The 27783-nt window shown below is 45.6% G+C and overlaps 1 protein-coding gene across 1 annotated transcript in view; it reads left to right on the top strand.

Annotated features, from left to right (window-relative positions):
• Positions 1–27783, top strand: part of LOC147701161 (lens fiber membrane intrinsic protein-like) — a 93867-nt gene that overhangs the window by 4797 nt on the left and 61287 nt on the right. Inside the window, exons 2-3 of the mRNA XM_086929921.1 lie at positions 5140–5363; positions 21869–22015. Coding sequence (XP_086786047.1) covers positions 5192–5363; positions 21869–22015 — 319 coding nt within the window. The 5' untranslated portion in view covers positions 5140–5191. The remainder of the gene's footprint in view (positions 1–5139; positions 5364–21868; positions 22016–27783) is intronic.

Raw genomic sequence — 27783 nt, 5'->3', positions numbered from 1 at the left:
GGAGGATCATTCCTGTATTGGGAGCTTCTTGGAAAGTGGTCTTGAGAGAGGGAGGCATCAATAACAGAAATGAGCGATGAGAGCTGCTCTCTGAGAAGGCTTGGATGAAGGACAAGGGTAAGGCATCATCTTCATTGGAAGTGATTTTGAGCGAGTTGAGGAAGTTGAGGAAGCGAGCAATATCTGCAAGAGACTGGGGTGTGAAGGCTGACCGAAGTGCGATGCACTGCGGAGGGGTGGGTGTCAGAAGTGAAACATGCTAGTATATTTGACTAGCTGTCGGGTTCTCTGTATTTTTTTCACTGAGGAAGTTGTTGAAGGCATTGTACTTCTATGTGCGGTGTTAGATTAGAGGGTCAATAAGGGAGTAGTGCTTGATTTCTTGAAGAGTGTTCTGCTTCTGATGGCAGTTTTATTGACGGTGCTGGGCTAATGCTTCACTTTGACTAATATGGTGAGTTGTCTGAGTATCGCATATGTCTGAGGTACTCTATTAGTGAGTATATATGGTTCATGGAATTGTAACTCTTCCCAATACTGTCCACAGGGCTGTCTGACTTGATATATACTTTCCAGGGCCCTGTACCAATAGAAGTACACTTTATATGGTAGTGTACCAATTATGTAGACGGATCATGGTGCTACACTGGTTGGCATATACTGCTGTATATATTAGTGAATACTAGTCAGAGTGCTATTTCAAAGGCTCGTCAATAAATCCTTTGGGCAAGATGTATCAACTCTTTTCCACAGTGCAACGTCAACAACAGGGAGGCAGCCAAGCCCATTGTACTGATTTGTGAACTACTTTTCAGCACAAAACCTTTTTTTTGCATTGTGATTTTTCATAAAATTTCCTAAAGAAGTGCTTAGAAGCACTTCGCACTTCTTTGTGTCAATAAGACGCCCCTTGACCGGCTGTTCTGCGTGTCAAGACACGCCGAAGTGTGGGGGTAGGTTCTGAATGGCAGTGGCCTCGCGCCTCTAAGGTAATTACCGCAAAGCGCAGGCCCCACAGGAACAAGCCGCGTGGACCTACTGGGGTTTTGCAATGGTCTGACGGGACTGCAGGACTACCAACTTGCCCTAGTCATAGACCTACCAGGTTGTATACTGTATACACTAAAGCCCATTTCCGAGCCCCTGATTAGTTTATGAGCACTACTCGGTCCTGAAAAATTGCCCTTAGGGCATGAAACAAGTTGACCACACATGAGGGTTGAAATGAGACCATACTAATTGTATTTTGGTTCTCCATACCCCTCATTGCACTTTTTAATAGGGTGGCTAACCACATGAATAAAGGATACTTAGTGGACTAACCAACCCTTTTTAAACTCACACTTTGCTCACTACTCCCCTTCTCCTAAGTCCCTCACACACTATCAAACCACGGCAAGGAACAAAAGATCTCCACAAGAGTGTAACACTTGTTGTTACCCGTCAGGTATTGCAGCGCCAGCTTGACGTAGGAGCAGGAAGCCGATGATGATACAACACCACAAGGGCTGAATGAAATATGTCACCCAGCCTATTAGTTGTGTGAGGTTTTTTAGTTCCGACAAGGGACCTGTCTGGTGCCCTGAATGTCAACTACATTAGTCAATTGAGAGAGAGAGACCCCTTTTATAAGATGATTCCCAGGGGAACTTTGTACAACTTTTCTGTTACACGTTGTTAGGACAGGTACACTGGACCCCTTTAAATATCGTCCCCTTTTGTCCCCCTCTGTTGGTCACACAGGCACATGGTCATTCCCATGATTGCCTCCACCCATGGCTTGGCAGCCGGTCTCCTGCTCCTCCCCCACAGCAGCAGACTTCTCTATAATCCTAACACTTGCCCTCAGCACTTGAGAAAGGCAGCACTGTGGTGATACTTTGTTAAATGCATATTTGCTGGAAATTGTTGCTAGACATCAGCTTTATTCATTGCAAAACGTACCTGAATACATATCACCAACAGAAGAGCAATGTGGTGTCCTGCTCTGCTCCTATCCTTCCACGGTGTAGCTTTACAGAGCTTCACTGAAGTCAAAGGTGAACTGGTAGTAAGATGTCAGGTGCCAGCATGTTTCCAGATGTTGTGACAGATCACTGAGGTGCTGAAAGACACTCACTTATGTGGAGGGGAGGGTGGGTGGTCAACCAGTTCTAGTGCAACCTCTTTTCTGTGTCAAGTGCCATGGTGATGAGGCATTCCATAACATTAGTAGTGTCAGTATATGCCATCCCATAATACCAATTGCATGTTGTGGGTTCTTTGCAGGGATCAGATACACTCACAGGTTGCTCCTGGGGTTGTCGCTCTCCTAACTGAGCTTAACAGAACCCTTTCAAGGTCAGAAGCGGGTCTCGGCACAACTCAGATATTGTAGCCACAAACATGGGGACCGAAAAAGTACTGTAAATGTTCTTATGTGCATACACTTGCACTCCAAGCATACACTCATCACTCCTGGGAGTCAGGTATTCCTATAATAAGGAACTCTACAGATGTCCCCTTGGAGTACCAGTAGCTATCTTGTTCACTTCTGGTACAGAGTATGGAACTAGGGATGAAGTCCAGTAACAAATTAGATGTTGCTCAGAATTAAAAGTACAGAAATCAGCCCGCCTGGTTCTAGAAAACTAGGCGGTGAAGCATGACTTGAGGAAGAGTGGACCTGATGCATTCACTTATTTTGGTGGGTCTCTGGTTGGAATTCTGTCCGTAGGCTCTAAACCTCTAGTGAACCAGCAGTGCCCCTACTTGTTGGTAAGGATCCAACAGGACTCCATACACTGTCTACTAGATCTTCCTGTAACCTTGAACTTTGACCTTCCAAATGTACCTCTGAACTTTAATGATTCTGGCTCTACCTGGGCCCCTCTGAATGAAGGTTCAGTTGGTACAGACAAACCACTGGCACCTCCACAGCTGGACAGCCCATGTTGCAGCTGTGCGGTCTTCCATCAACTACTGCAGCTCAACCCTACAACACTACATGTGACACTGCCCACTTATCTATACTTACATATGAAATACCCATCATACAGGAGGTGTGCACCTTCCATCCCAGGGATGAACACAGCATTCATATTGAGCACTCCCAAGCCCTTACTCACTGAAACAGGGGAAACGTTGTACTGAGCATATTCAGTCCTCTCCAAATCTGCCTCCTGTTGCTACCATTCAAGATTACATCCTTCACACTGTTCCAAAGCCAGGCAAAGAAGACTTATTGCATGATGTCCACAGAGGTCTACTTTGGCCTTCTCACACTGGGGTGTGCCTGGTACACTTCTGCGAAAACCACACTCCTACCTCCAACCTCCCCCAACACACTAGGCTCCCAACACTACTCTGAATCCAGTGCACCACATCTGCCCTCCTTGTGCCATCTTTCTCCAAAGCTGAACCAGCAGAATGGCCTAGCATGTCCCTCACTCTGCGAATCTCATATCACTGTTTATTTTGCCCATTCCTGAGGCTGCCACCCTCCCTAAGTCCAGATGCTCAACGCACTGCCACCAGTCTGGGTTGTACATACTTCAGTATTGAAAGCTGAAGGTGCTTCTAGTTCCCTCTAGCGTGCCTGGCCAAGACCTCCTGGCGCCCCTACCCTGCCTCTCACTGCACTTCCTCCATATAGGTACTAGGAGGGACCCCTTTTCCACATGTGCATGCTTTCATAGCATGCAGTACATGCACAGTATAGAGTATCCTCTCGCGAAGTGCTTTACTAATATTTGAATTTACTTCTTGTTTTCTGTTCACTTACTGAGACATTTATCATTATTATACCACTTCTGTGAAAGTGCATGTTTTTTTATTGATTTTTTTTAAAAAACCTCTACTTTTTACGCGAAAATATCAACCTAAATAGACCACATCATCATTGAAGCATATTGTTTTGTGTAAATTCACTTAAAATTAATGGATGTTTTCTACTTTTAAAAATAGAGGTTATAGTTTGGTGTTCTTGCCTGACTTTCTTTTCTCGGCAGCCATTTTTGTGAGGGTAGTTACCAGGCTGCTTCTCTGTACCTGATCTGGGTGTCTTGTATATGGGAATTTGAAACCTTTTTGCAGGTCCTGACTATTGCCACTGATGCTGGGATAGCAAATCCAGTGAACACAACAATATCTTCCAGACTGTGTAAAACGAGATTGCAAGCTGAATTGACTCTGGGAGCCTTATGATCCCGGGGTAAGTCTAGGTAAAGTGCTCTGAGTAGGCGCATTTTACGAATTAAGAATAACATAGCTGGCGGAAACCTCAACCGAGCACCTTGGAATTGTAGGCTCAGAACTGAGGAGCAGAGATTAGGAACCGAGAACTAGTACATTTTCTAATTGAAACGTAGACTTTGGCTTTATACTAAAAACATTTTTCAGGGATACCTTGCGTTTGGCTTGCTCTTGAGTTTTTGACCACATGACAGGAGATCTGGGGCCTGAGTATCATGTGTGCTTCTCCCTCACAATGTGAGTTGCAAATGTGTTTGCGAATCACAAGGTCAACAATGTAATTCGTTGTGAATCACTAGAAAAATGGAGAAGCAAAGGAACATCCCTCTCTTGTTTGTGATTGGCAGGTAATTTATCAATGGTTTGGGACCACTCCATTTGTGTCAAAGCACTGAATGAGTACCCGTTGCCCATGTCAGTCATTGACCGTTCACTCAAACTGTCCATGAGGCACATCATGAATGTCAACTGTGATCAGGGATGACAAATCATCAGTCCCACTGACACCAGCCTGCTCACCCATTTCCCTTTTGCAATGTGACTCTTTCTGGGACTGGTTTAAATTGGAGATCCAGACACAAGAGTCTGCCATCTTTTGCAGACATCTGCCTATGCATTTGGAGCATTCATAAGTATTTGCAGGAAGAATCCTGCCTCATGGATAGTGCTGAGTCAAACATGCTGGGAGTGCTTCCAACGTGGCCTTTTGCACCGCGCTTCGATGCAATCCACTTCATAATACAGGGCATTTTGGTTGGTGAGAAAGGGGTCTGCAAGGTCTGGATGTGAGTTGATCACAGGTAATATGACCTCTGGTGTCTTCTATTGGTGGATGAAAGGTGGGAATGGAAGATAGTGTTATAACAAACTTGCTGTACCCCTAATCTCTTGTTTTCATGTCCACAGCTTTTTGGTCTGCCCAGATAGTTGGTAGTGAGAAGCAGTGACTTCACGCCGGATGATGTCGTGTTCCAGAATACTGGGGATCTTCTTCACCTCCTGCAGCATCGCCTTGACACTGATCTCCCTTGTGACTGATTTCTGGATGATCAATTACAATCAGCTTGCACACTGGGGTCTCTGGCATGTTTGTACTAATGGAGGGTGTCTTGATATGAGGGCAGGCATAGGTAAGCAATGGTGCTCTCAATGCATAAACCCATAAGCCTCAAGCCAGAGCTTCAAGAGGGAGAGGGCAGTTCATTCTCTCCACCTTTTTGATTCTAGGCCTCTCTGTGGAGAAAGCCAACTGAGAGGGAGGTCAGTAACTCTTGTGATGGACAATTTATAGGTATGAATTCTTCTATTCTATTCGATTAGCACTTATATAGCGCATAGCTACCCGTAGGCATCCCAGTGCTGCTAGTGCAGAGTCAACTCTACCAGGAATCAGCGGAGGGAGTTCTGGAATAACCACATTTTAAGTGACTTGCGGAAGGGTAGTTCATTTGTGATCGATCTCAGGGAGATGGGAAGGGAATTCCACAATTTAACTGCATTGTGGCAAAACGACCGACCTCCTCATCTGGATCTTTTAATCAAAGGGATCTTGGCGAAACATGCATTAGAGGAATGCAGACTATGTCCTGGGAGATATGGGGAGTCAGAGATCGAGAGATCAGTGGCCCTCTTTCCAAGAGGGCCCTGTGGGCGATCCAGGGAGATTTAAATGTGATTCACTCTACCACTGGGAGTCAACGAAGAGCCTTGAGGCCTTGACGGGCAGAATGGGGTCTGGGGACATTGCAAAGATTCGGGCAGCTGAGTTCTGCATTGTCTATAATTTATTTAATGTCTTTTTAGGGGCTCCCAGGTAGAGTTTCCGTAGTCCAAACGAGACAGTATAAGGGCCTGGACTAAAAGTCCCTTAAAAAGAGAGGGGAGCAATGTAGAATTTTCTTAAGCATCCTGATGATGCTGAAGCGTGTTGCCGCAAGCTTTGTTACTTGTGAGACCCCATTAAGGGAGTCAACCAACCAAACTCCCAGGCTCTTTATGGCAGTTGTTAGCATAGCAGGGGGTCCAAGGCAGTTCAGCTAGCCTAAATCCATGAAAGGATTGGGGTTATTACCAAGAATCAGGAGTTCGGTTTTATTGCCATTTAGTTTCAAATACTAAGGTGCTCATTATGATCGCGGTTTTCCCGCATCCTCCGGGCCGGCGGAAGCCACCGCCGGCCCGGAGGATGTGGGAAAACCGCTGCCGACTCACCAAAGACCCACCGCCACATTAGGATGGCTGGTGGGTCTTGGTTTCAGTCCGCCGCTTTTCCGCCGCGGTCGGCTTACAACCTCGGCGGAAAAGCTCTAATATGGTGGCGGTGTCTCTCAGACACCGCCAGACATACTAGGATGGCTTCTAAAACATGCTTTTCCGCGGCGGATTCTCCGCCGTGAAAAAACATACGGATCTTCACTTCGGGGGCCCTTTGCGTGCCCCCTGGGTGAAGGTTGGGTGGTGGGTGCACATGGGGGGTACCTATGGTACCCCCGTGCATATACATGCAGAAAGCGGCAGGCACCGCGCGGTGCCTGCCGCTTTCTGCATGTAAATGCAATGCATGCCTTTTTAACATTGCGGCGGGTGCAGCTTGAAGCCGCACCCGCCACAATGTTAAATATAGAGGATGTGACCGCCAGGGTGGCGGTCACATCCTAATTGCACAGGAGGGAACACCGCAGCACATGCGGACGTTCCCTCCTACTCAGGGCTCGCGGACGGACGGAAGTCCGTCCGCGATCGTAATGAGCCCCTAACTGTTCATCCAGGGAGCCACTTTGTCTGGCAAAGGCTCAGGTAAGCTGAAAGTTGGATGTGATTCTGGGTGAGGGAGAGGACCAATTGTGTATCGTCTGCATAGGAGACTACTGATATCCCAAATGAATAGATGATTGGTAGCACTCACAAATGGAAATTACATTAAATCACTGTCTTTGATAGGCAGATTGGTACTACTCCTGCAAGGTGACCTCCTGCACCCCACGTGCCACACAGGTGAACAATCCTGTGGTATGTGTTGTGAATACCACTATTGGAATGGGACCCAATTAAACAACCCCAAATGGATGCCAATAGAAATGAATATTCTTCCTTTAGGTCTTTACCCTGTATGCTGCAGAGCGCTATAGATTTTAGACACTAAACTGAGTTCTCCATAGGTGATGCCCCCACTGTGCCATTCCATAAGCCAGAGTGCACTAACCTGTGTTAAACACCTATAGATTTGGGAGTTATGCTATAACACATTACACGTGGACCCCTCCTGCCCAGAATCAGGGGAAAGCCTAGGTGCACTGAAAATAAATGCCTGCTCCACACGACTGTCAACAAGTACCCCTCTCACTTGTATATTACTCAGGGTTAAAGGCAGTCCTGTGTGGTAATGAAGATATGTTACCCACTTTGGTGACAATTTCTGCTGCCAATTAGCCTTTCCTATACCCTATTCAATAAAAGTTTCTCGTATTGCCATTGTAATGTTGATAGGAAAAGTCGCAAAGACAATGGGCCAGATGTACAACCGTTTTTTAGTGGCTGCAAACGGAAAATCGGCCCATTTGCGAGTGCTAAAAAAGGTTTTAGCACGGTACCAAACCTATTTTGCGAGTCGGTAACCTGGTACGGACACGCAAAATAGATTTTGGGAATCGCTATTAGGAAGGGGCGTGGAAAGGGCATCCCCTCTTAATAGCAAATCACAGGGTGTCGCAAAACAATCACATTTATCACCAATTTCAAATTGGTGGTAAGCCAGTCGAAAATGGGTTTCCCAGGGGCCCGTTCCCCTTTTCTGATTGGCAGCGAAAATATTTTTTAAGAACAGGCAGTAAAAAATGAAACTGAAAGGTTTCATTTGTATTCTTTAGATGCTGCCTGTGTTCCTATAAGGAAAATGGGCTACATTTAAGAAAAAAAATTGCTTTATTGAAAAATCTGTCACAGACATGGAAGTCTGCTGACCCAAGCAGGCCACCATCCCTGTGAGTGCTGGCCATTACCAATGGGTCGCAATATGCGACTCACCTCATGAATATTAATGAGGCAGGTCCTTCGCGACCCATTTTGGAATTGCAAAATGCAGATATTGTTGTACATCAGTGTTAGTGACTTGCAATTTGCGACTTGCAAAAAAAATGCAAATTGCGAGTCACAAACACTGAGGATTGTACATCTGGTCCAATGCCCTTTATCCTGCACAGGTGTCTGCAGATGTAATTTTATGAATGTAGAAGGTTAAGATGCAAAATAATGATCAGTTGTATGTTTTGAAGCGATCATTTCCAATTTCGTATGCTTTGAAGTGTTCATTCTCATCTTCGTTCTATTTTAGCGTTTTTAGCTATTTTTAAGTTCCCTTGATATATTGTAATGATATATTGTAATGGTTTTAAATAAGTGGAAGCAATATACTCTGGGCCCTATTCACAGAACTAACTTAAGACAAAATCCTAAACTTCCTACCATTTTGGTATTCACAGAAGGCACTTACTCATTTTGGTATTCACATAAGGCACTTACTCATTTCGGTATTCACAGAAGTTAGGAGCCCTAACTTTAGCACTCCTAAATGCCTTCTGTGAATACCAAATGTCTTAAAATTAGGATTTTTCTCAATTTAGTAGTAGTAAAGTTAGGACTCCTAAAGGCCTTCTGTGAATACTAAAAGTCTTAAAATTCGGATTTTTCTCAATTTAGTAGTAGTAAAGTCAGGACTCCTAACTTTAGGACTCCTAAACTGGGAAAAATCCTAATTTTCAGACTTTCCGTATTCACAGAAGGCATTTAGGAGTCTTAAAGTTAGGACTAAATTGAGAAAAATCAAATTTTAAGACCTTCAGTATTCACAGAAGGCATTTAGGAGTGCTAAAGTTAGGAGTCATTGCTTTACTACTACTAAATTGAGAAAATCCTAATTTTAAGACTTTTGGTATTCACAAAATGCATTTAGGAGTCCTAAAGATAGGAGTCCTAACTTCTGTGAATACCGAAATGAGTAATTGTCTTCTGTGAATACCAAAATGAGTAAGTGTCTTCTGTTCTTACGAAAATGGTAGTAAGTTTAGTATTTTGTCTTAAGTTAGTTCTTTGAATCGGGCCCTCTTTACTTACTTACTTTCCTCTTTTTAGTTGGACATCTGACTTTCAGGGTCAGAGCTGGGGACATTGTACTTTGACTTGGGCGAAGTTTGACGGATACTTTCCCGGCCTTCCCAAAGTCTTATATATGATGCCCGACTCTGCGCAGACATTCAACTTTTCCTTATTGTAGTTACAGGACCCAAAAGCATTTGAGAAAGTTCCTTGCTTGTGTAATATTACACGCCGCGGCCATTTATGCGAAGCTCGAAACCTGGCAAAATTGTGCAGCAAATCACATAACATAGACATGATGGATGGGGCACCTTAAAATGGTTGTTTAAAAGCAAAGGGCTGAGTAAAGTCTTTTCGACGGCCACTGCAGAAAACTAGTTATTAATTGCCCCAATATTGTGCCGCGTGTGCAGAGTCAGTCTGCTCCTGTTAGCAATATAAAAGCGGCTCTTACATGTATCTTCTTGTACTAGCAAGGGCAAGAAGAATACTGTGAAGAATGTAGAAATGTCCTGCATCATCTTGCTTCATCCTTGCCCCTAGGCCGGACTCAGTTTGAGGAGCACTTACACTTCTCCCATTTAAAGCACTGACTCAAACCTTGCATACGGTTTCCCATCCATACCTTTCATATTCCCTACTCACCGTCTACATTAGAAAGCTTACGGGAAACAGCCATTACAACGCAACTAAAACAACGCACTACCATCACAACAAAACTTTTTCAACGCAGGATCCATTACAACGCATGCCATTACAACGCAGCTGCTATTGCAACGCATGCCATTACAACGTAAGTATGGGTAAGTATTTAATTAAATTTTAACCCCTACACCATCCAACTCTTACCCTACTATTCGGCCCCCCCTGGAGTTAGAATAGTAATTTTAACCCCTACACTATCCAACACTTACCCTACTATTCGCCCCCCCCCCTGGAGTTAGAATAGTAATTTTAACCCCTACACTATCCAACACTTACCCTACTATTCGCCCCCCCCCTGGAGTTAGAATAGTAATTTTAACCCCTACACTATCCAACACTTACACTACTATTACATTCCCATTAATTAAAAAAATACTTACCCATACTTACGTTGTAATGGCATGCGTTGTAATAGCAGCTGCGTTGTAATGGCATGCGTTGTAATGGCATGTGTTGTAATGGATCCTGCGTTGTAAAAGTTTCATTGTAATGGTATGCGTTGTGAATGTATGCGTTGTAACGTCATACATCCAAGCTTACATGTAGAGCAAAACATGCAATTTCCTTCAGACAAGGAAGCTGCATAAAAGGATTAGGGCTTCCATGCTACTCACACTGTGGCGGCAGAGTCTGGATCCCAGAAGTCATAAACCTGGTTAGACATCAGGGTACCTGCATCCCCTGTCTGCCTCTGCAGGTCCGTGCTGCTCCTGATCCCTGCACTTCCAGTGGCCTCCCATTAGTCCCAAGTCTGAGGGGTGCCTTCAGCTCCTGTGCTCCCTTTAACATGCTTCCTGCAGACCTTTCCAATCACCCAATGCCAGGCATGGGTAGCTCCAGCAAGACTTGACTGTTGTGCATTCACTTTGGCCTGATGACAGCAATGGCTTCTGCATGGACGTCTTTTAGGGGTCGCAGCTTAGACCCCTGTCTTGTCCCTTCCAACCCCTGCGCTGCCTTTGTGACCCCTGGCCTCAGAGGTGGCAAAATCAGTGCCAAGAACACACGGGCGGCTCTTCATGACTTATTTTATGTACGTTTTCATTTATATAAATAGTGAATAATAGTCTACTATTCACTAATAGTGTAATATAAAATGAAGGGCACTTAGCTGGAGCGGGCCCTTTGGTAGCAGCTGTGGTAAAAAGAAATGGGTTAAAATGTATATTGTGTGCGTGCTCCTGGGTGAGAGTGTATGTGAGAGAGAGTATGTTTAAGCATGTGTGCCTACATGTGTAAGCCTGTGTGAGCGAGTGAAAGTGAGTGAGAGTCAGTGACAGGAGTGAGTGAGATTGAGAACCAGATTTACTGTTCTTTGACACAAGGCAACGCTGAAACAAAGTTGCTGCTTTGCCTTACGTCAAAGGGAGAAATAAATAATATGCACTATCTAGTTAGATAGGGTGCATTTTTCTCTCCATAATCACTGGCGCTCTTTTGGCTTCCTTGCATCAATGCCTATATCCATGTGCCATAGTGCAAGGGTGTGTGCTTTCTCGGAAGCATACGTTTTGTACTGGCCCAATAAAAAAAACTATGCTTTAAGCCTTTTCCCACTTTGTGTGTGTTGCTGATATAATGCAAGACACAAGCAAAGTGGGAAAAACCAGTAGAAATGAAAACATTTGGCATAGTTATACTTGCCTCGAGGAAGCACAAACCTTTGGTGCTAATTCCCATCTAGTTTGTAGATAAGGACTAACATCAAAACCCCTGGGTGGTCCATGGGAACACCCATACACCACGCATGGAAAACCACCTTGATGCAAAGTAACCCAACGCAGCGCATAGCACAACTTTGTATTACTTTGGAATACTATCCAATGCAAATCCTGATTGCCGTTTGATGGTAAATCCCCAATAACTTTAAGCCTGGCGAAGCATTTGTAAACCTGTGACTGAGTGTCAGTAACTATGAGTTAGTGAGAATGAGTGAGATTTCGAGTGAATGCAAGTGGGTGAGTGAGAACAAATAATGAGAATAAGGGGGTTTAAGAGAGTTAGTGTGAGTGAGAGAATGAGTGTGAGTGAGTGATGCTTGCAAGGTTGTTGTTGGCCCTGGCACACTGAAGTTAGTTATTCGGGTACAGCGACACGCAGGGCAAAATACTCACGCTGGCATACTCACAATAATTCTTAACATGACAGACACCTGTCACAAAATATTGGCACTGGTCCACTGGGATTAATTCTGAGCAAAAAGGGAATCAATGATAACGCACTTTTACTGCCATACTAGAGAAAATTCATGGCCTATAGGTCTCCCGTAAGAAAATACAAACATATTTAATGAAGTTCTTGATATGTGGACACCTGTGGGAAAATACTAGTGCTTGCTCAATGGAGGATATTTTTGGCATAGCTGTCGGTAACATGGCATATGGGAGGATGGAAACCATAAGGGTCACCTTTGGTATATGAATGGCATAAATTGGAAATTTATGCCGCAGGCATATTTAAATGCAAAAACAACAATTGATGGATAGAATGCAGAACAATGTCATACATTCACCCTAGTACAGAGATCTGGGCCTAAATCCATCGTTTTTTTGCACCCCACACCACCCCAGTTCAGACATGGCCATATGCAAATCAGCCTTGACCCTGTGTCTCACGGAAACAGTCCAGCCCGAACTGCCAAGCCATGTCTTTCCTAGAATGGAATCAAGCATCCTAGGACCGTTTTCTAGCTATCAACTGTCTTCAGCCAGGATAGCTTGACTCCAGTGGTGTGGAGAGCATGGGACTCACGTCTGAGCATACCCATCCCACTCGGGGTGACAAATGCAAAAACAACAATTGATGGACAGAATGAAGAACAATGTCATAGATTCTCCCCAGTACAGAGATCTGGGCCTAAATCTATCGTTTTTTTGCACTCCACACCACCCCAGTTCAGACATGGCCATATGCAAATCAGCCTTGACCCTGTGCCTCATGGGAACAGTCCAGCCCGAACTGCCAAGCCATGTCTTTCCTGGAACGGAATCAAGCATCCTAAGACCGGTTTCTGGCTATCAGCCGTCTTTAACCAGCATAGCTTGACTCCAGTGGTGTGGAGAGCATGGGACTCACGTCTGAGCATACCCATCCCACTCAGGGTGACAAAGGCAAAAACAACAGTTGATGGACAGAATGCAGAACAATGTCGTACATTCACCCCAGTACAGAGATCTGGGCCTAAATCCATTGTTTTATTGCACTCCACACCACCCCAGTTCAGACATGGCCATATGCAAATCAGCCTTGACCCTGTGGCTCATGGGAACAGTCCAGCCCGAACTGCCAAGCCATGTCTTTCCTGGACCGGAATCAAGCATCCTAGGACCGATTTCTGGCTATCAGCCGTCTTCAGCCAGGATAGCTTGACTCCAGTAGTGTGGAGAGCATGGGACTCACGTCTGAGCATACCCAGCACACTCGGGGTGACAAATGCAAAAACAACAATTGATGGACAGAATGAAGAACAATGTCATACATTCACCCCAGTACAGAGATCTGGGCTTAAATCCATCGTTTTTTTGCACTCCAAACCACCCCAGTTCAGACATGGCCATATGTAAATCAGCCTTGACCCTGTGCCTCATGGGAATAGTCCAGCCCGAACTGCCAAGCCATGTCTTTCCTGGAACGGAATCAAGCATCCTAGGACCGGTTTCTGGCTATCAGCCGTCTTCAGCCAGGATAGCTTGACTCCAGTGGTGTGGAGAGGATGAGACTCACGCCTGAGCATACCCATCCCACTCGGGGTGACAAATGCAAAAACAACAATTCATGGACAGAATGCAGAACAATGTCATACATTCACCCCAGTACAGAGATCTGGGCCTAAATCCATTGTTTGTTTGCACTCCACCCCACCCCAGTTCAGACATGGACATATGCAAATCAGCCTTGACCCTGTGCCTCATATGAACAATCCAGCCCGAACTGCCAAGCCATGTCTTTCCTGGAACGGAATCAAGCATCCTGGGACCGGTTTCTGGCTATCAGCCGTCTTCAGCCAGGATAGCTTGGGGTGACAAATGCAAAAACAATAATTGGTGGACAGAATGCAGACCAATGTCATACATTCACCCCAGTACAGAGATCTGGGCCTAAATCCATCGTTGTTTTGCACTCCACAACACCCCAGTTCAGACATGCCATATGCAAATCAGTCTTGACCCTGTACCTCATGGGAACAGCCCAGCCCGAACTGCCAAGCCATGTCTTTCCTGGAATGGAATCAAGCATCCCAGGACCGGTTTTTGGCTATCAGCCGTCTTTAGCCAGGATAGCTTGACTCCAGTGGTATGGAGAGCATGGGACTCACGTCTGAGCATACCCATCCCACTCGGGGTGACAAAGGCAAAAACAACAGTTGATGGTCAGAATGCAGAACAAAGTCGTACATTCACCCCAGTACAGAGATCTGGGCCTAAATCCATTGTTTTATTGCACTCCACACCACCCCAGTTCAGACATGGCCATATGCAAATCAGCCTTGACCCTGTGGCTCATGGGAACAGTCCAGCCCGAACTGCCAAGCCATGTCTTTCCTGGACCAGAATCAAGCATCCTAGGACCGGTTTCTGGCTATCCGCCGTCTTCAGCCAGGATAGCTTGACTCCAGTAGTGTGGAGAGCATGGGACTCACGTCTGAGCATACCCATCCCACTCGGGGTGACAAATGCAAAAACAACAATTGATGGACAGAATGAAGAACAATGTCATACATTCACCCCAGTACAGAGATCTGGGCTTAAATCCATCGTTTTTTTGCACTCCAAACCACCCCAGTTCAGACATGGCCATATGTAAATCAGCCTTGACCCCGTGCCTCATGAGAATAATCCAGCCCGAACTGCCAAGCCATGTCTTTCCTGGAACGGAATCAAGCATCCTAGGACCGGTTTCTGGCTATCAGCCGTCTTCAGCCAGGATAGCTTGACTCCAGTGGTGTGGAGAGGATGGGACTCACGCCTGAGCATACCCATCCCACTCGGGGTGACAAATGCAAAAACAACAATTCATGGACAGAATGCAGAACAATGTCATACATTCACCCCAGTACAGAGATCTGGGCCTAAATCCATCGTTTCTTTGCACTCCACCCCACCCCAGTTCAGACATGGGCATATGCAAATCAGCCTTGACCCTGTGCCTCATATGAACAATCCAGCCTGAACTGCCAAGCCATGTCTTTCCTGGAACGGAATCAAGCATCCTAGGACCGGTTTCTGGCTATCAGCCGTCTTCAGCCAGGATAGCTTGGGGTGACAAATGAAAAAACAACAATTGATGGACAGAATGCAGACCAATGTCATACATTCACCCCAGTACAGCGATCTGGGCCTAAATCCATCGTTTTTTTGCACTCCACACCACCCCAGTTCAGACATGGCCATATGCAAATCAGCCTTGACCCTGTGGCTCATGGGAACAGTCCAGCCCGAACTGCCAAGCCATGTCTTTCCTGGACCGGAATGAAGCATCCTAGGACCGATTTCTGGCTATCAGCGGTCTTCAGCCAGGATAGCTTGACTCCAGTGGTGTGGAGAGGATGGGACTCATGCATGAGCATACCCATCCCACTCGGGGTGACAAATGCAAAAACAACAAATTGATGGACAGAATGCAGAACAATGTCATACATTCACCCCAGTACAGAGATCTGGGCCTAAATCCATTGTTTCTTTGCACTCCACACGACCCCAGTTTAGACATGGACATATGCAAATCAGCCTTGACCCTGTGCCTCATATGAACAGTCCAGCCCGAACTGCCAAGCAATGTCTTTCCTGGAACGGAATCAAGCATCCTAGGACCGGTTTCTGGCTATCAGCCGTCTTCAGCCCGGATAGCTTGGGGTGACAAATGCAAAAACAACAATTGATGGACAGAATGCAGAACAATGTCATACATTCACCCCAGTACAGAGATCTGGGCCTAAATCCATCGTTTTTTGCACTCCACACCACCCCAGTTCAGACATGGCCATATGCAAATCAGCCTTGACCCTGTGCCTCATTGGAACTGTCCAGCCCGAACTGCTAAGCCGTGTCTTTCCTGGACCTGAATCAAGCATCCTTGGATCGGTTTCTGGCTAGCAGCCGTCTTCAGCCAGGATAGCTTGACTCCAGTGGTGTGGAGAGCATGGGACTTACGTCTGAGCATACCGTCCCATTCATGTATTTACAACAAATTTTGTTGTAAATGTATGCATGGTAAAAGCATACAAAATGTAATGCCATGCGTTATAATGGCATTGCGGAGTCATGGTAATTTCATAATGAAAGTATGCGGAGTGATGATATGCGGAAAGAAAGTTGCGAAATAATGGGTGTTTACCCTCCCCTAGTAAGTACATTGGTGGCACGGCGGCCCACATCCCCAGCAACATACTCATATTTTTTCACCACCCATTTGAAAAATGCACAGGTCTCTCTCATTGATGGCCAGCACCGACATACACTTTTAGACACACCTCCGGCCACAAGTTCTAGAATTGCGAACTTTAGAGCTGGGGAGCTACTTTCGGATCGCGGTATCAGCTCAACATCCTGTGATTCCAGGCAAATCGCTTTGTTTCCCCTTGCCTGCCACAAATGAATGTGTTCTTCTGTAATGTTAATTGTGCTCATGCCATGTTGTCGAGTTCAGGCTATATAATATTGCAAGGAAAAATAAAGTAGGGAAACTCGAGTTCACACACTACTGAACGCTCACTCTTAAGTGCATCAGCAGTGCACTGTGAATCGGAGCATTTCACAGGCCTGTCACAGATAAGAAATGCTATCAAAACGAAATCCTAGAAAACAATATACTACTGGCCGGCAGCAATTCATACCCAGACAACGTCGGGACGGGCTGCTAGTATTCTTATAACCAGGTAAAATACCCTGATTACCTTGAAGAGGTTATTTCATCTTATAGACCGGGCAAGACGGAGGGTTGGGCCGCCTCACTTGACATCGAGAAGGCATTTGACACCTTGGGTTGGCCCTACCTGATAGCAGTCCTGGCACACATGGGGTTTGGCTCTCCCTTTTTGTGCTGGGTAGCACTACTGTACACCAATCCAGCTGCCAAGATGTGCACAGGGGACGTATATCTGCTTTTTTCCCGGTGACTAGAGGTACACAACAGGGCCTTCCCCATCTCAATGCTGCTCTTTGCATTGGCCGTGGAGCAACACATTCATTTACTTGAGAGATGTCCAAACAGTACTACCAGAGGTCATGGATCTGGTGAATGCATTAGGAGCCATACCAGGCCTCTGTGTTAATTGGGATTAATCCTGTTAATTTTGGCTGCTACCTATCCCTTGGTCCGTCAGGATACAATGCCACGCACAGAACTTCAATTGGCGGTGTGACTTCATTAAATATCTGAGAGTGCAGGTGTATTAGGACCTGTATGATTTGCTAGAGGGGAATCTAGGGAAGGCAGTGCCTGAGATGCACTACTCCCTCCCTTTTTGGGCCAAACTACCCTTGTCCCCAAAGGGCAGGGTAGCCATTGCAAAAAAGGTGGTCCTACCACAACTTCTCTATTTCTTTGCTGCCCTACCATTGATTATCAACCTTTTCTGGAATGCGCTGGCACTTTAGATCAGTTGGCAGGGAGACCATTGTTGGATAGGCTTTTTGACACTACACCTCCTTGGGATACGAATAGTGTGCTGTTACGCACAGCGTTATATGTCTGGAAAATATATGCAGGAGACGGGCGGCTTCATACTCCCTATGCACCCAGTCACCTGATTTGGGCCATACCAGAATGCGCAGCTTGACGGTCACGCATCAGGGTCCGGATTGGGAAGTGGCGGGAATCAAAACTTGGGCATACGTGGTGACCGAGGAGTGTCTCTGTGCCTTCAGTATTTTGGTGTTGGATAACGGGCTAGGTCCGGAGCAATTATTACTGATTTCTGCCCAATGGGATGTGATGCTTAACTGCTGAGGATCTGATCTGGAACAGCTTCCCATGAGGGCACCTCTCGAGGTGGCTTGATGAGGGAACACCAAGAGGGCCATCACACATCTGTACTCGGTGTTGCGCAGCAGACCAGCTGCAGTACATGCACGTTTGCGGGATAGGTGGAAAGTGGTACTGAAATCAGAGAAAAAGAGTGGGACTGATGTTTTCAATCAGTCAAGCAGCGAACACAAAACATGCAGTTTCCACGTAAAAGATTTTGCTTCCTGCACTGTAATATCTCACCCCACACATGGGATCTGCAAGATGTTCCCCAGTGCTTCTAATATATGTCTGGGGAGCAAATCCGCTGATGCTGACTTCTTTCACATGGTGGTTCTGCATAGTAATTTGTCTGTTATGGGAACAGGTGTCGCGGGTGGGCTCAGTGGTGACATATAGTTTGCCTCTGCTGGATTTGCTTAGATACTTTCTTGATACATGGCATATCACCAAGAAAAACAAAGGTCTGTTGATATACCATAATTTAGTACTCATTTTAAGTAAATGATTTATTAGTACGGCCTGGAAGTCTACGGCAGAACCCCCACTGAAACGTTGGTGGACAGTCATGGTCCACTGGCGACTGACAGACTTCTGGTGCACAAGCGATTGTGCCTGAGGGGAGTGGGATTGGATCCATTGGAATGTTGGGATACTTACCTCGAACAACTTGAGGCAGGAGGATCGAGCGACACCCCCCCCCCCTTGAGCGCCTAGCCTTTATTCTGGTTGATAATGTGCAGGCAGATTTCCCCCTCTTGACAGTCACTGCTGGGACCCTCACCTCGGTTGGTATACTGGATCAATAGATGTTGGACCCGCTTCTGAGATATCTTTGAGGGAATGCGGGTGGAGAATTCTGAGTCTGTTGTGAAGCATTGTACAGAGTGCTCATTTGGAGCCGGTGTACTCTTGGATTGTGCCCATATCGCACACAAACAAAAAGGTTGGGTAAGAAGATGCATTATTTTATTGTTATGGTTGCTTGATAAAGCTTGAGTGTGAATGTGAATACATTTGCGGCATCTGTTTGTATGTACACAGACATGGCATACAAAAGAAAACATCATGCTTTAACCCATTTCCCGCACCGTGAATTCCGCTGCGGCACGGGGTGGCTAGGGGGTGAGAACGGCGCTTCGGTGCTCATGATTGCTCCACGCCGTCATGAGTCACGGGCGTGGTTCCATCATGACCACGTCTGTTCATTAATTCGCCCGCCCAGGCGGGGAATTAGTGCCACGTGGGAGGAGCGGCGGTGGCATGACGGCTCCATGCCTTCATGAGCACTCGCCGCCCGTGGCTCATGACGGCGTGGAGCCGTCATGAGCACGCAAGGGGTTATATACTCTCTGCTGGCAAGTGTTTGTCTTTGCTGGATTGAGCATTTTGGTCCATCTGACCCTGGGGTTTTGTCGACCAGGTGACAGGGAGAATTCCCAATGTATATCTCTCAGGTGGCTGATTGGTCGCATGTGAAACTGCTGTCTATGACTTCCTTCCTCTACAACAGTGTGAGGTTATTGTATGCCATATGTGTTCCTTTTGTCAATGGTATCAACAACATATACAATGTAATAAAGATATTAAAAAAAGTATAAACTTTGCTACAAGTCAAATAGTGCAATCCAAGCAGTCTTTTTAATGGAATCACACAAATTCGGTCCAATCAAATCCTGTAGTTATCAGAAAAGGTCCTGTGACAGTTGTACTGTTTAGCCAGACCTAAAAATCCATGTAGGTTAGTGTAGGTCTGTACTCTCAAACACAACATTGCACACTTAAATATACAGTTAATGACTACCCTCCTCTCATATATGCTGCTGCCAGAGAAAAACAAACAATGTAAATTATTTGTTTATCTAAGACACTTTAATAGCATTACAGTGTCATGTGTGAGCCCCTGAAAATTTAAGTTTCTGGCTGAGGCATCTGGATAAATAAACAAAATGATCACAGCTGTGTGGAATGTGACCACTTCTTTTTTGTTAAAGCACACTTCTGCCCAATCAAAACATGTCCTGCAGACTACTAACATGTGGACAGAGCCAAAGGCCCTCTCCTGTTAGTGCTTCTTAAAGCCCTTTTTAACTAAATCACATAATGTTTGGCGACAAATGCGCTATCAAGCAAGACATAAAACTTACCAGGGGCCATGTTATATATAGGATGCACTGCTTGGTCTGCACCGTGGTGCAAATTAAATGCACCAGTACACCCTTTTATGGTTAATGAGCTGTCCGCATGGCAGCCACAAACTAGTGCCTGCTCTGTGGGCAGGACATTAGTAAAAGGCAAACCGGTTGTCAGAAGCAGCTGGTCCGTGGTTCACTTCGCAGATGTCAACGTGGCCTGCATTTCAAAGTGGGTCTGAGATTTCCCAGTAGGAAGTGACTGCACCCGCCTGCAGGGGGATGTCTGGTGGGTCTGTGGGAACTCATTTTCCCCTTTCAAGGTTCACCCTTTGGGGAGCATTGACTGTGTGCCCCCACTTTCTCTTGCAGATTCAGTATGCCCCCAGACAGCTCTATGACTTTGTACCAGTGTTAACCCCTTGTCTGCTGAAGACGGAACCACTCCTTCATCAGCTGCGGTGGCGCTGTGCTGATGACGGAGCGGTTCCGTCATGGCCCGCTCGCTGCTCATACGCGGCGCGAATTCCGCGCCTGCGCTGAGCGTTCTATTGAGCGGGGCGGGCCGTGACGGAACCGCTCCGTCATAAGCACAGCGACACCGACGCTGGTGACGGAGCGGTTCCGTCACCAGCATGCAGCTGCCCCGCCCCCTTAGCACTGCGGCGGAATAGCCGCCGCAGTGAAGGGGTTAATAATACTATGGGTGCACTGCTTCCTTGAACATGTAGCACTGGACAATGCATTTAAAAGAAAGGGTTGTTCAAGCATCCTTTCTGCAATTCCAAAGTATCCTGAAACACAGAAAACAGGTGCCACGCCCATTGAGTCCCTGAGGCACTCAGTGTAACAGGTGTTACTGGAGACAAAATGGATGTGTTTGTCTCACACAGGAGTGCTAACCTACTGAATCACCTAGAAAATAGAAACCAGGCTGCTGGAAAGTTGTTAAAAGGTCAAGTAGGCCTGATATATGACTAACTGCTGTAGCCCTAACAATCTTACCACTGGTCTGTTAAGAAATGTCCTGCATTACCTACGGTAGTGTTTACTTTGAATTCATTTCATTTGAATGTTGAATGTGGAACACTGTGATGTGAAGATTTCAGAAAGAGGCAGATCAGAAGGACCTGGGTGCAGTGATGTGTTGGTGGTCGCTCCACAATACTTGAATTAAACTTGCCTCTCCCTCCATCTTCTGGAGTTTTGTCATCTCTTCCCTTCATGTTTGTGATGAGGATGAGATCTCCGATCCCTCAACCCAAAACGTGCTTGTCGTTGCTGTTTTCGTTGTGTGGGTTGCTCCGCATGGCATGTGGGGTTTAAATTGAATGTATTTCATTTGAGTGTAGAATATGGAATAATCTGACATAGAGTTTCCAGAGTGGCAGTTGGGAAGGAGCTGGGGTCATGATGTGTTGGTGGTTGCTTTAGGATACTTGAACTGAACTTCCCATATCTTCATCTTCTGCAGTTTAGTCAACTCTTCTCTTCACTTACAGGTAGACTTGTCCCTGCATCTATGTTTGTGTATAATGCAAACATTTTAGGAGAGCACTAGAGAGCTGGTGTTGGGACAGTTGTAGATTTGCTGCTAGAAACTGGTACCCTTGGTGAACTATTCAACTGTTCTCCAAGGGCTGATTTCCTCAGTCCTGGTGTCTAAGCTGTGCTTTGAAAAACTGCACTCTGGTCCTTAAATCCATTGTGTGTCACAGTTGTATGTTCTCTTTCTTTTCCAGATTATAATGAAGCCACTAGAGCCTTCATGATTCTCACTACGGTAGCCGGCTTCATCTCCATCTTTTCATCCTGTGCCACCTTTGCTAGCCATGCCTCGGTCAAACGCTTTGGATCTTTTGGGGCGCTGATCTCCAGCCTTTCTGCAGGTAAGTGCTTTGTTTATCCTAAAGGTGGAAACTAAAGTTGCTACAATACACACTACTTTGGAAAGGGGGTCCAAGGGCCAGTTTAAAGACTCAAGACTAGATACACGCCCGTACCTATAACATTTATACACAGAAAGTATCTAGGAGTCAGAGAAGAAAAGCTCAATTCACAGAAGACCCATGACATAACAAAGATTAGTTTTTTGTATGTATTTTATAAGTGAAAAACACCACGAGATCTCTTGAATGTAGTGTACTTGAAATAAACGTGGTCATGCAAACTGAGAAAGACAAACCCAAGGGTAGGTAAAATGTTCCCATCAGTTGACGATCTGTTCCGCAACTTTTTACATCATATGGGTTCTCCTTACCCAGGAGTCAGTACATTCACAGTCGAAAGAATATAGAGAAGACTGTGAGAACCTTATGACCCACGTATCAGCAAGTTGGTGGTGCAGATGAAGAATAAATGTAAGGAGGCAACTGAAAAAAAGCACTGCAAAAAGTGTAAGTAGTAATAGGATAAAATTAGATCAGGCTGAGTAGAGGTATAATTTTTAATATTTCCTCTCAGCTCCTCCAAGACTAAAATCAAGTGAAGAAACAAAACAGATTAAACAAAATATCTGATCGGCAACTGATGGGAAAATGTTACCACCCTTGGGTTTGTCTTTCCCAGTTTGCATGACCACGTTTATTTCAATTACACTACATACAATAGATCTCGTGGTGTTTTTCACTTATAAAATACATACAAAAAACTAATCTTTGTTATGTCATGGGTCTTCTGTGAATTGAGATTTTCTTCCCTGACTCCTAGATACTTTCTGTGTATAAAAGGAAACTAAAGTCGCCCATAGTTCCAACACTTTCATTACGCTTCACATGTAGACCCTTAAAATGTTGGCGGCTCTGTTGTTTATTATGTCATGTGAAAGTGGTGACTTGATTGAAAACTGTGTGACTATGAGACTATGGGACTGTGTGACTGAAGGACTGGGGGTTCGGTTATTGAATGCATAACATCATATTTGTGAGTTGTGTATGAAATGTGTAACTGTGTCAGTGCATGATTGTGGGTAAGTCAGTTGCAAACTTTGCACCTGGGTGGCTTAGCGTGAGTCTGCTGTACCCTGCATGGCAACATTACAGCATCACTCCTTGCAAATTAATTGTAAATGATGTTACTATGTGATTGCATGACTGTGGGTGAGTCGGTTGTAAACTGTGGGTGAATCGGTTGTAGACTGTGTGGCTTCATGACTTTACTAGAGTTAGTTGTAGACTGAGTCACAGTTTATATACTGTGATAGGATTTGGTTGCTGTTTGTGTGTCTGTGAATATGTAACTGCACCTCTGTAGAAGTTGTGTGACTGTGGTGATTCTGTTTTAGATTGTGCGACTATGTGACTCTGGGTGAGTCTGTAACAGCCCATGTGACTTTTTGACTCTGTGGAAGTCAATTTCAGAGGGCATGAACGTGGTTTAGTTAGTTGCAGTTTTTTTGATTGTGTGACTGAACAACTATCTGTGTTTCGTTTGTGTAATGTATGACTATTTTAACTGTTGGTGGGTCCGTTTTAGAGTGTGTGATTGTGGGTGAGTCAGTTGATGACTGTTGCTGTGGATGAGACAGGTTTAGACTGAGGTTACATGAATGTGGTGAGCCAGATACATACAGAGTGACTATGAATATAGATGAGTCAGTTGTACACTGTTCGTGGGTAAGCAGTGGATTGGGTGGGTGAGTGACTGTAGTAGAGTTGTTTATGGACTGTGCCGCGGGTTGCAGCCTGTGTGATAGGAGTTGTATCTAGTCTCTGTGACTATGTGACTGCATGTCTGCGGCTGAGGTAGTGGTTCTGTTTTGGGCTGTGTGAATATGTGACATTGGGTGTATCTTTTACAAACCCTGTTATTTCGTTGACTCTGTGGGAGTCCATTTTAAAATGCATGACAGTGGTTTAGTTAGTTACAGTTTGTGTTACTGAACTATCTGTGTGTTTGTTGTGGAATATAAGACCATGTTACTGTGGGTGTGATTGTAGGTGAGTCAGCTGAAGACTGTGTTTCCTTAAGTGAGTCTGAGGTAGACTATACGGGTGCGTAAATGTGGTGAGTCAGATACAGGGTGACTGTGAATGTGGGTGAGTGGGTTGTAGACTTAGTGTCTGCATGCCAGGGGTTAAAGTGGATAAAGTGGAGTGTTTTTAAGTGGATTAAAAACTGACTAAATGGCTGTCGCTAAATCGGTTTTATACTGAGTTGTACTGTGGGACTGAATGAGTCGTAAACTATGTGGTTGTGGGTGAATAGTTTGCAGACTATGGGACCTATTCACAAACAGCATTTTGTAGTACATTAGTACTACTACAATAGTTCTACTGACATGCTACAAAATGCTATTCACTAACATACATTCAGAGGCCAACCCCTGAGTCTAGCTCATTTTACGTGTATAGAGATCTCCACCCCAACGGATCTCTGCACATGTAGGTATATGTTCTAGTAGTATATGTGGGTGGAAGAGGGGAAGTGGCTGGAAAAAATTCTTTTGATATTCACTTGTTACTTTTCCATTGGACATTGCGCAGTGAAAAACCTCACTACCCATTTGCTTGAACAAACATATGGGCATATTAACAAGATGTGCTTTAAAATACGCACATTGCACATTTCCATATCGCCGGCGATCGCCGGATTTTTTCGCCGTGATAGCGCGTAATTATCAACGCGCATCACGTAGGCGAAATGAAATCCGGCGATAGTCGGCAATATGGAACATTAGCGCATGAAAACAAGCATTGTTTTCATGAGCTAATGTGTGCCTTGATAATTTGGGGGGGTGGATTCAGCTTTATGATCCACACCCCCATGTTATCTATGCCTAACACCTGATCAAAGCAGGCGTTGGGAGACCTGCGATAAACTTGTTTATCGCAGATCTCCTTCTCCCAACGCCTGCCTTGATAATAGGGTGTTAACACCTCCAACCACATTTTACATGTGGTTGGACGTGGGAACGCCCACCCTGCATCCCATTAAGGTTATCTATGGTCCCCAGCGCGGGGCGATAGATAACGTCAAGAATACGTCTCTAACTCAGGTTAGAGACGTATTGGTAATAGTGCGATGTGAAAAGAAATGCGTTAGCGACTTTAATAAGTCGCTGACGCATTTCTCGCGGGCTTGGTAATATGCCCCATAAATATTAGTTTATAAAAAATAGCAGCCCGTCCCGATGTTGTCCGGGTAGGCTTTGCGAGGTGAAAGTAAGTCACCAGCATTGCGCAACCAGGACACGGCCAGCTCCTTTCTGTGTTTTAGCAATCAGCCCTTTTTGCCCACTTCCCCTCAAAGTACTTGGCCTTCTGTTGTGAGAGCTAATAAACAACACCAGTCCTAGTCCTCATGGCAATATTCATTTGCTGGACTGTAAACATCCATGGTCGAAATTCGTTATCCACGGGATCTCTTAAGTCTGAAGAAAATCCTAAGATGTTTCAATCTATTGCCTCTTTAAAATAACAACCTCTCTGATAAATACAAACAAGACAGCACAGACAAAAAATGTGTGAAAAAGCGAGATGGCACCTCACGGGCGCACCACCAATGGGACCCCTGGTTGGTACTCACCAGGATGGCCCTGTTCTCATCATCGGTGCCATCAAGCTAAAACCAAAAAAGTGTCTCGACCCTAAAAAATAAAAGGACAGTGGATGGTGCAGTGGACACAACTTATATGTGACAAAACTAACAACATGTAACATTTAACATATAAGTCACTGAGCAACTGGGGCCATAAACTTTTATTCTCATTCCCTTCTCTGTTGCAAAACAGTGAACACACATATACTAAAAAAGAAGAGAGAAAATACTACCAATCGATTCTCTCTCTACTTACAGCCGACATGTTTCATTGCCTTTGTTTCAACTCCCCGTTTCAAGCAATTTACGGTGTCAGAGTAGCGGTCGGCGTCCTCTCAACCCCTTGAGAGGACGCCGACCGCTACTCTGACACCGTAAATTGCTTGAAACGGGGAGTAAGGACCATGCTCACTTAAGGGAGCTGGATTTCGATTTTAACACAATTTCACCACTGGTATGAGAGACAAATCTGCAAGCAGGCACCCAAGCTTCAGTGTCCCTTGCAGTGGCATTTAAAATATATTGCCCTGAAGAAATTGCCGAAAAATCAAAGGCAATGAAACATGTCGGCTGTAAGTAGAGAGAGAATCGATTGGTAGTATTTTCTCTCTTCTTTTTTAGTATATGTGTGTTCACTGTTTTGCAACAGAGAAGGGAATGAGAATAAAAGTTTATGGCCCCAGTTGCTCAGTGACTTATATGTTAAATGTTACATGTTGTTAGTTTTGTCACATATAAGTTGTGTCCACTGCACCATCCACTGTCCTTTTATTTTTGAGGGTCGAGACACTTTTTTGGTTTTAGCTTGATGGCACCGATGATGAGAACAGGGCCATCCTGGTGAGTACCAACCAGGGGTCCCATTGGTGGTGCGCCCGTGAGGTGCCATCTCGCTTTTTCACACATTTTTTGTCTGTGCTGTCTTGTTTGTATTTATCAGAGAGGTTGTTATTTTAAAGAGGCAATAGATTGAAACATCTTAGGATTTTCTTCAGACTTAAGAGATCCCGTGGATAACGAATTTCGACCATGGATGTTTACAGTCCAGCAAATGAATATTGCCATGAGGACTAGGACTGGTGTTGTTTATTAGCTTTCAGAGTGGAGGGCGTCCTAGTTCTGTTTGTCTTCCCTCTAGACTCCCATTTGTGTAGTGCTTCTGTTGTGAGAGCCTGCGCACCTTCCCTCCCCCCCAAATCTCCTGTAGTCACCAACATTGCGCAACCCGGACACGGCCAGCTCCTTTCTGTGTGTTCCCCCCAAAGTACTCGTCCTTCTGTTGTGAGAGCCTGCGCACCCACCCCCCCAATCTCCTGAGCCCAGTCACCTCATCCTCACACTATCACTGGAGTACACTCACTTCCGCGCTCCTCCGCAGTGAACCGTGTGTTGGTTCACACTATCACTCGAGTACACTTACTTCCGCTCTCCTCCCTGCGCTCCTGGCCGTAGGCTGAACACCGCCTTACTTTTCTTCTTTACGGCTGCACTTTTGCCGCTCCTCCCAACGGCTCCAGTGGCACACATTGCAGTGAACCGGGTGTTGGTTGCACTTTCGCCGCTCCTCCCCACGGCTCCAGGAACGCCATTGCAGTGAACCGGGTGTTGGTTGCACTTTCGCCGCTCCTCCCCACGGCTCCAGGAACGCCATTGCAGTGAACCGGGTGTTGGGTGCACTTTCGCCGCTCCTCCCCACGGCTCCAGGAATGCCGTTTTACTTTTGTTGTTTACGGCTGCACTTTCGCCGCTCCTCCCCACGGCTCCAGTGGCGCACATTGCAGTGAACCGGGGGTCGGTTCCGCGCTCCTCCTCGCGTCACACCCACACGCTATTGCGTTGTATGCACCAAATGCCGCGTTATGCGTCCATGACGCTGACGCTGAACGCCACGATCAATCACTGTATGCCTACGCCTAAGGACTACTTTTCCCCTAACGTTCTTTCCCCCCCTAATGTATATGGTGTGGTGATTTATAGCCTATGTCCATCTCCTGGACCTCCCCTTTCCAACGCTGTATTGGGTGTTGTGATTGGTGGTGTACTTATGGAGTTTACCTTGCCCAAAAGTTCCCAGTTCCCTCTTTATAATAGTAGTATAGAATAGATATGTTAATAGCCT

This window comes from Lissotriton vulgaris, chromosome 7, assembly GCF_964263255.1.
Source record: "Lissotriton vulgaris chromosome 7, aLisVul1.2, whole genome shotgun sequence".
NCBI lineage: Eukaryota > Metazoa > Chordata > Amphibia > Caudata > Salamandridae > Lissotriton > Lissotriton vulgaris.
This window is presented reverse-complemented; position numbering and strand designations above follow the sequence as displayed.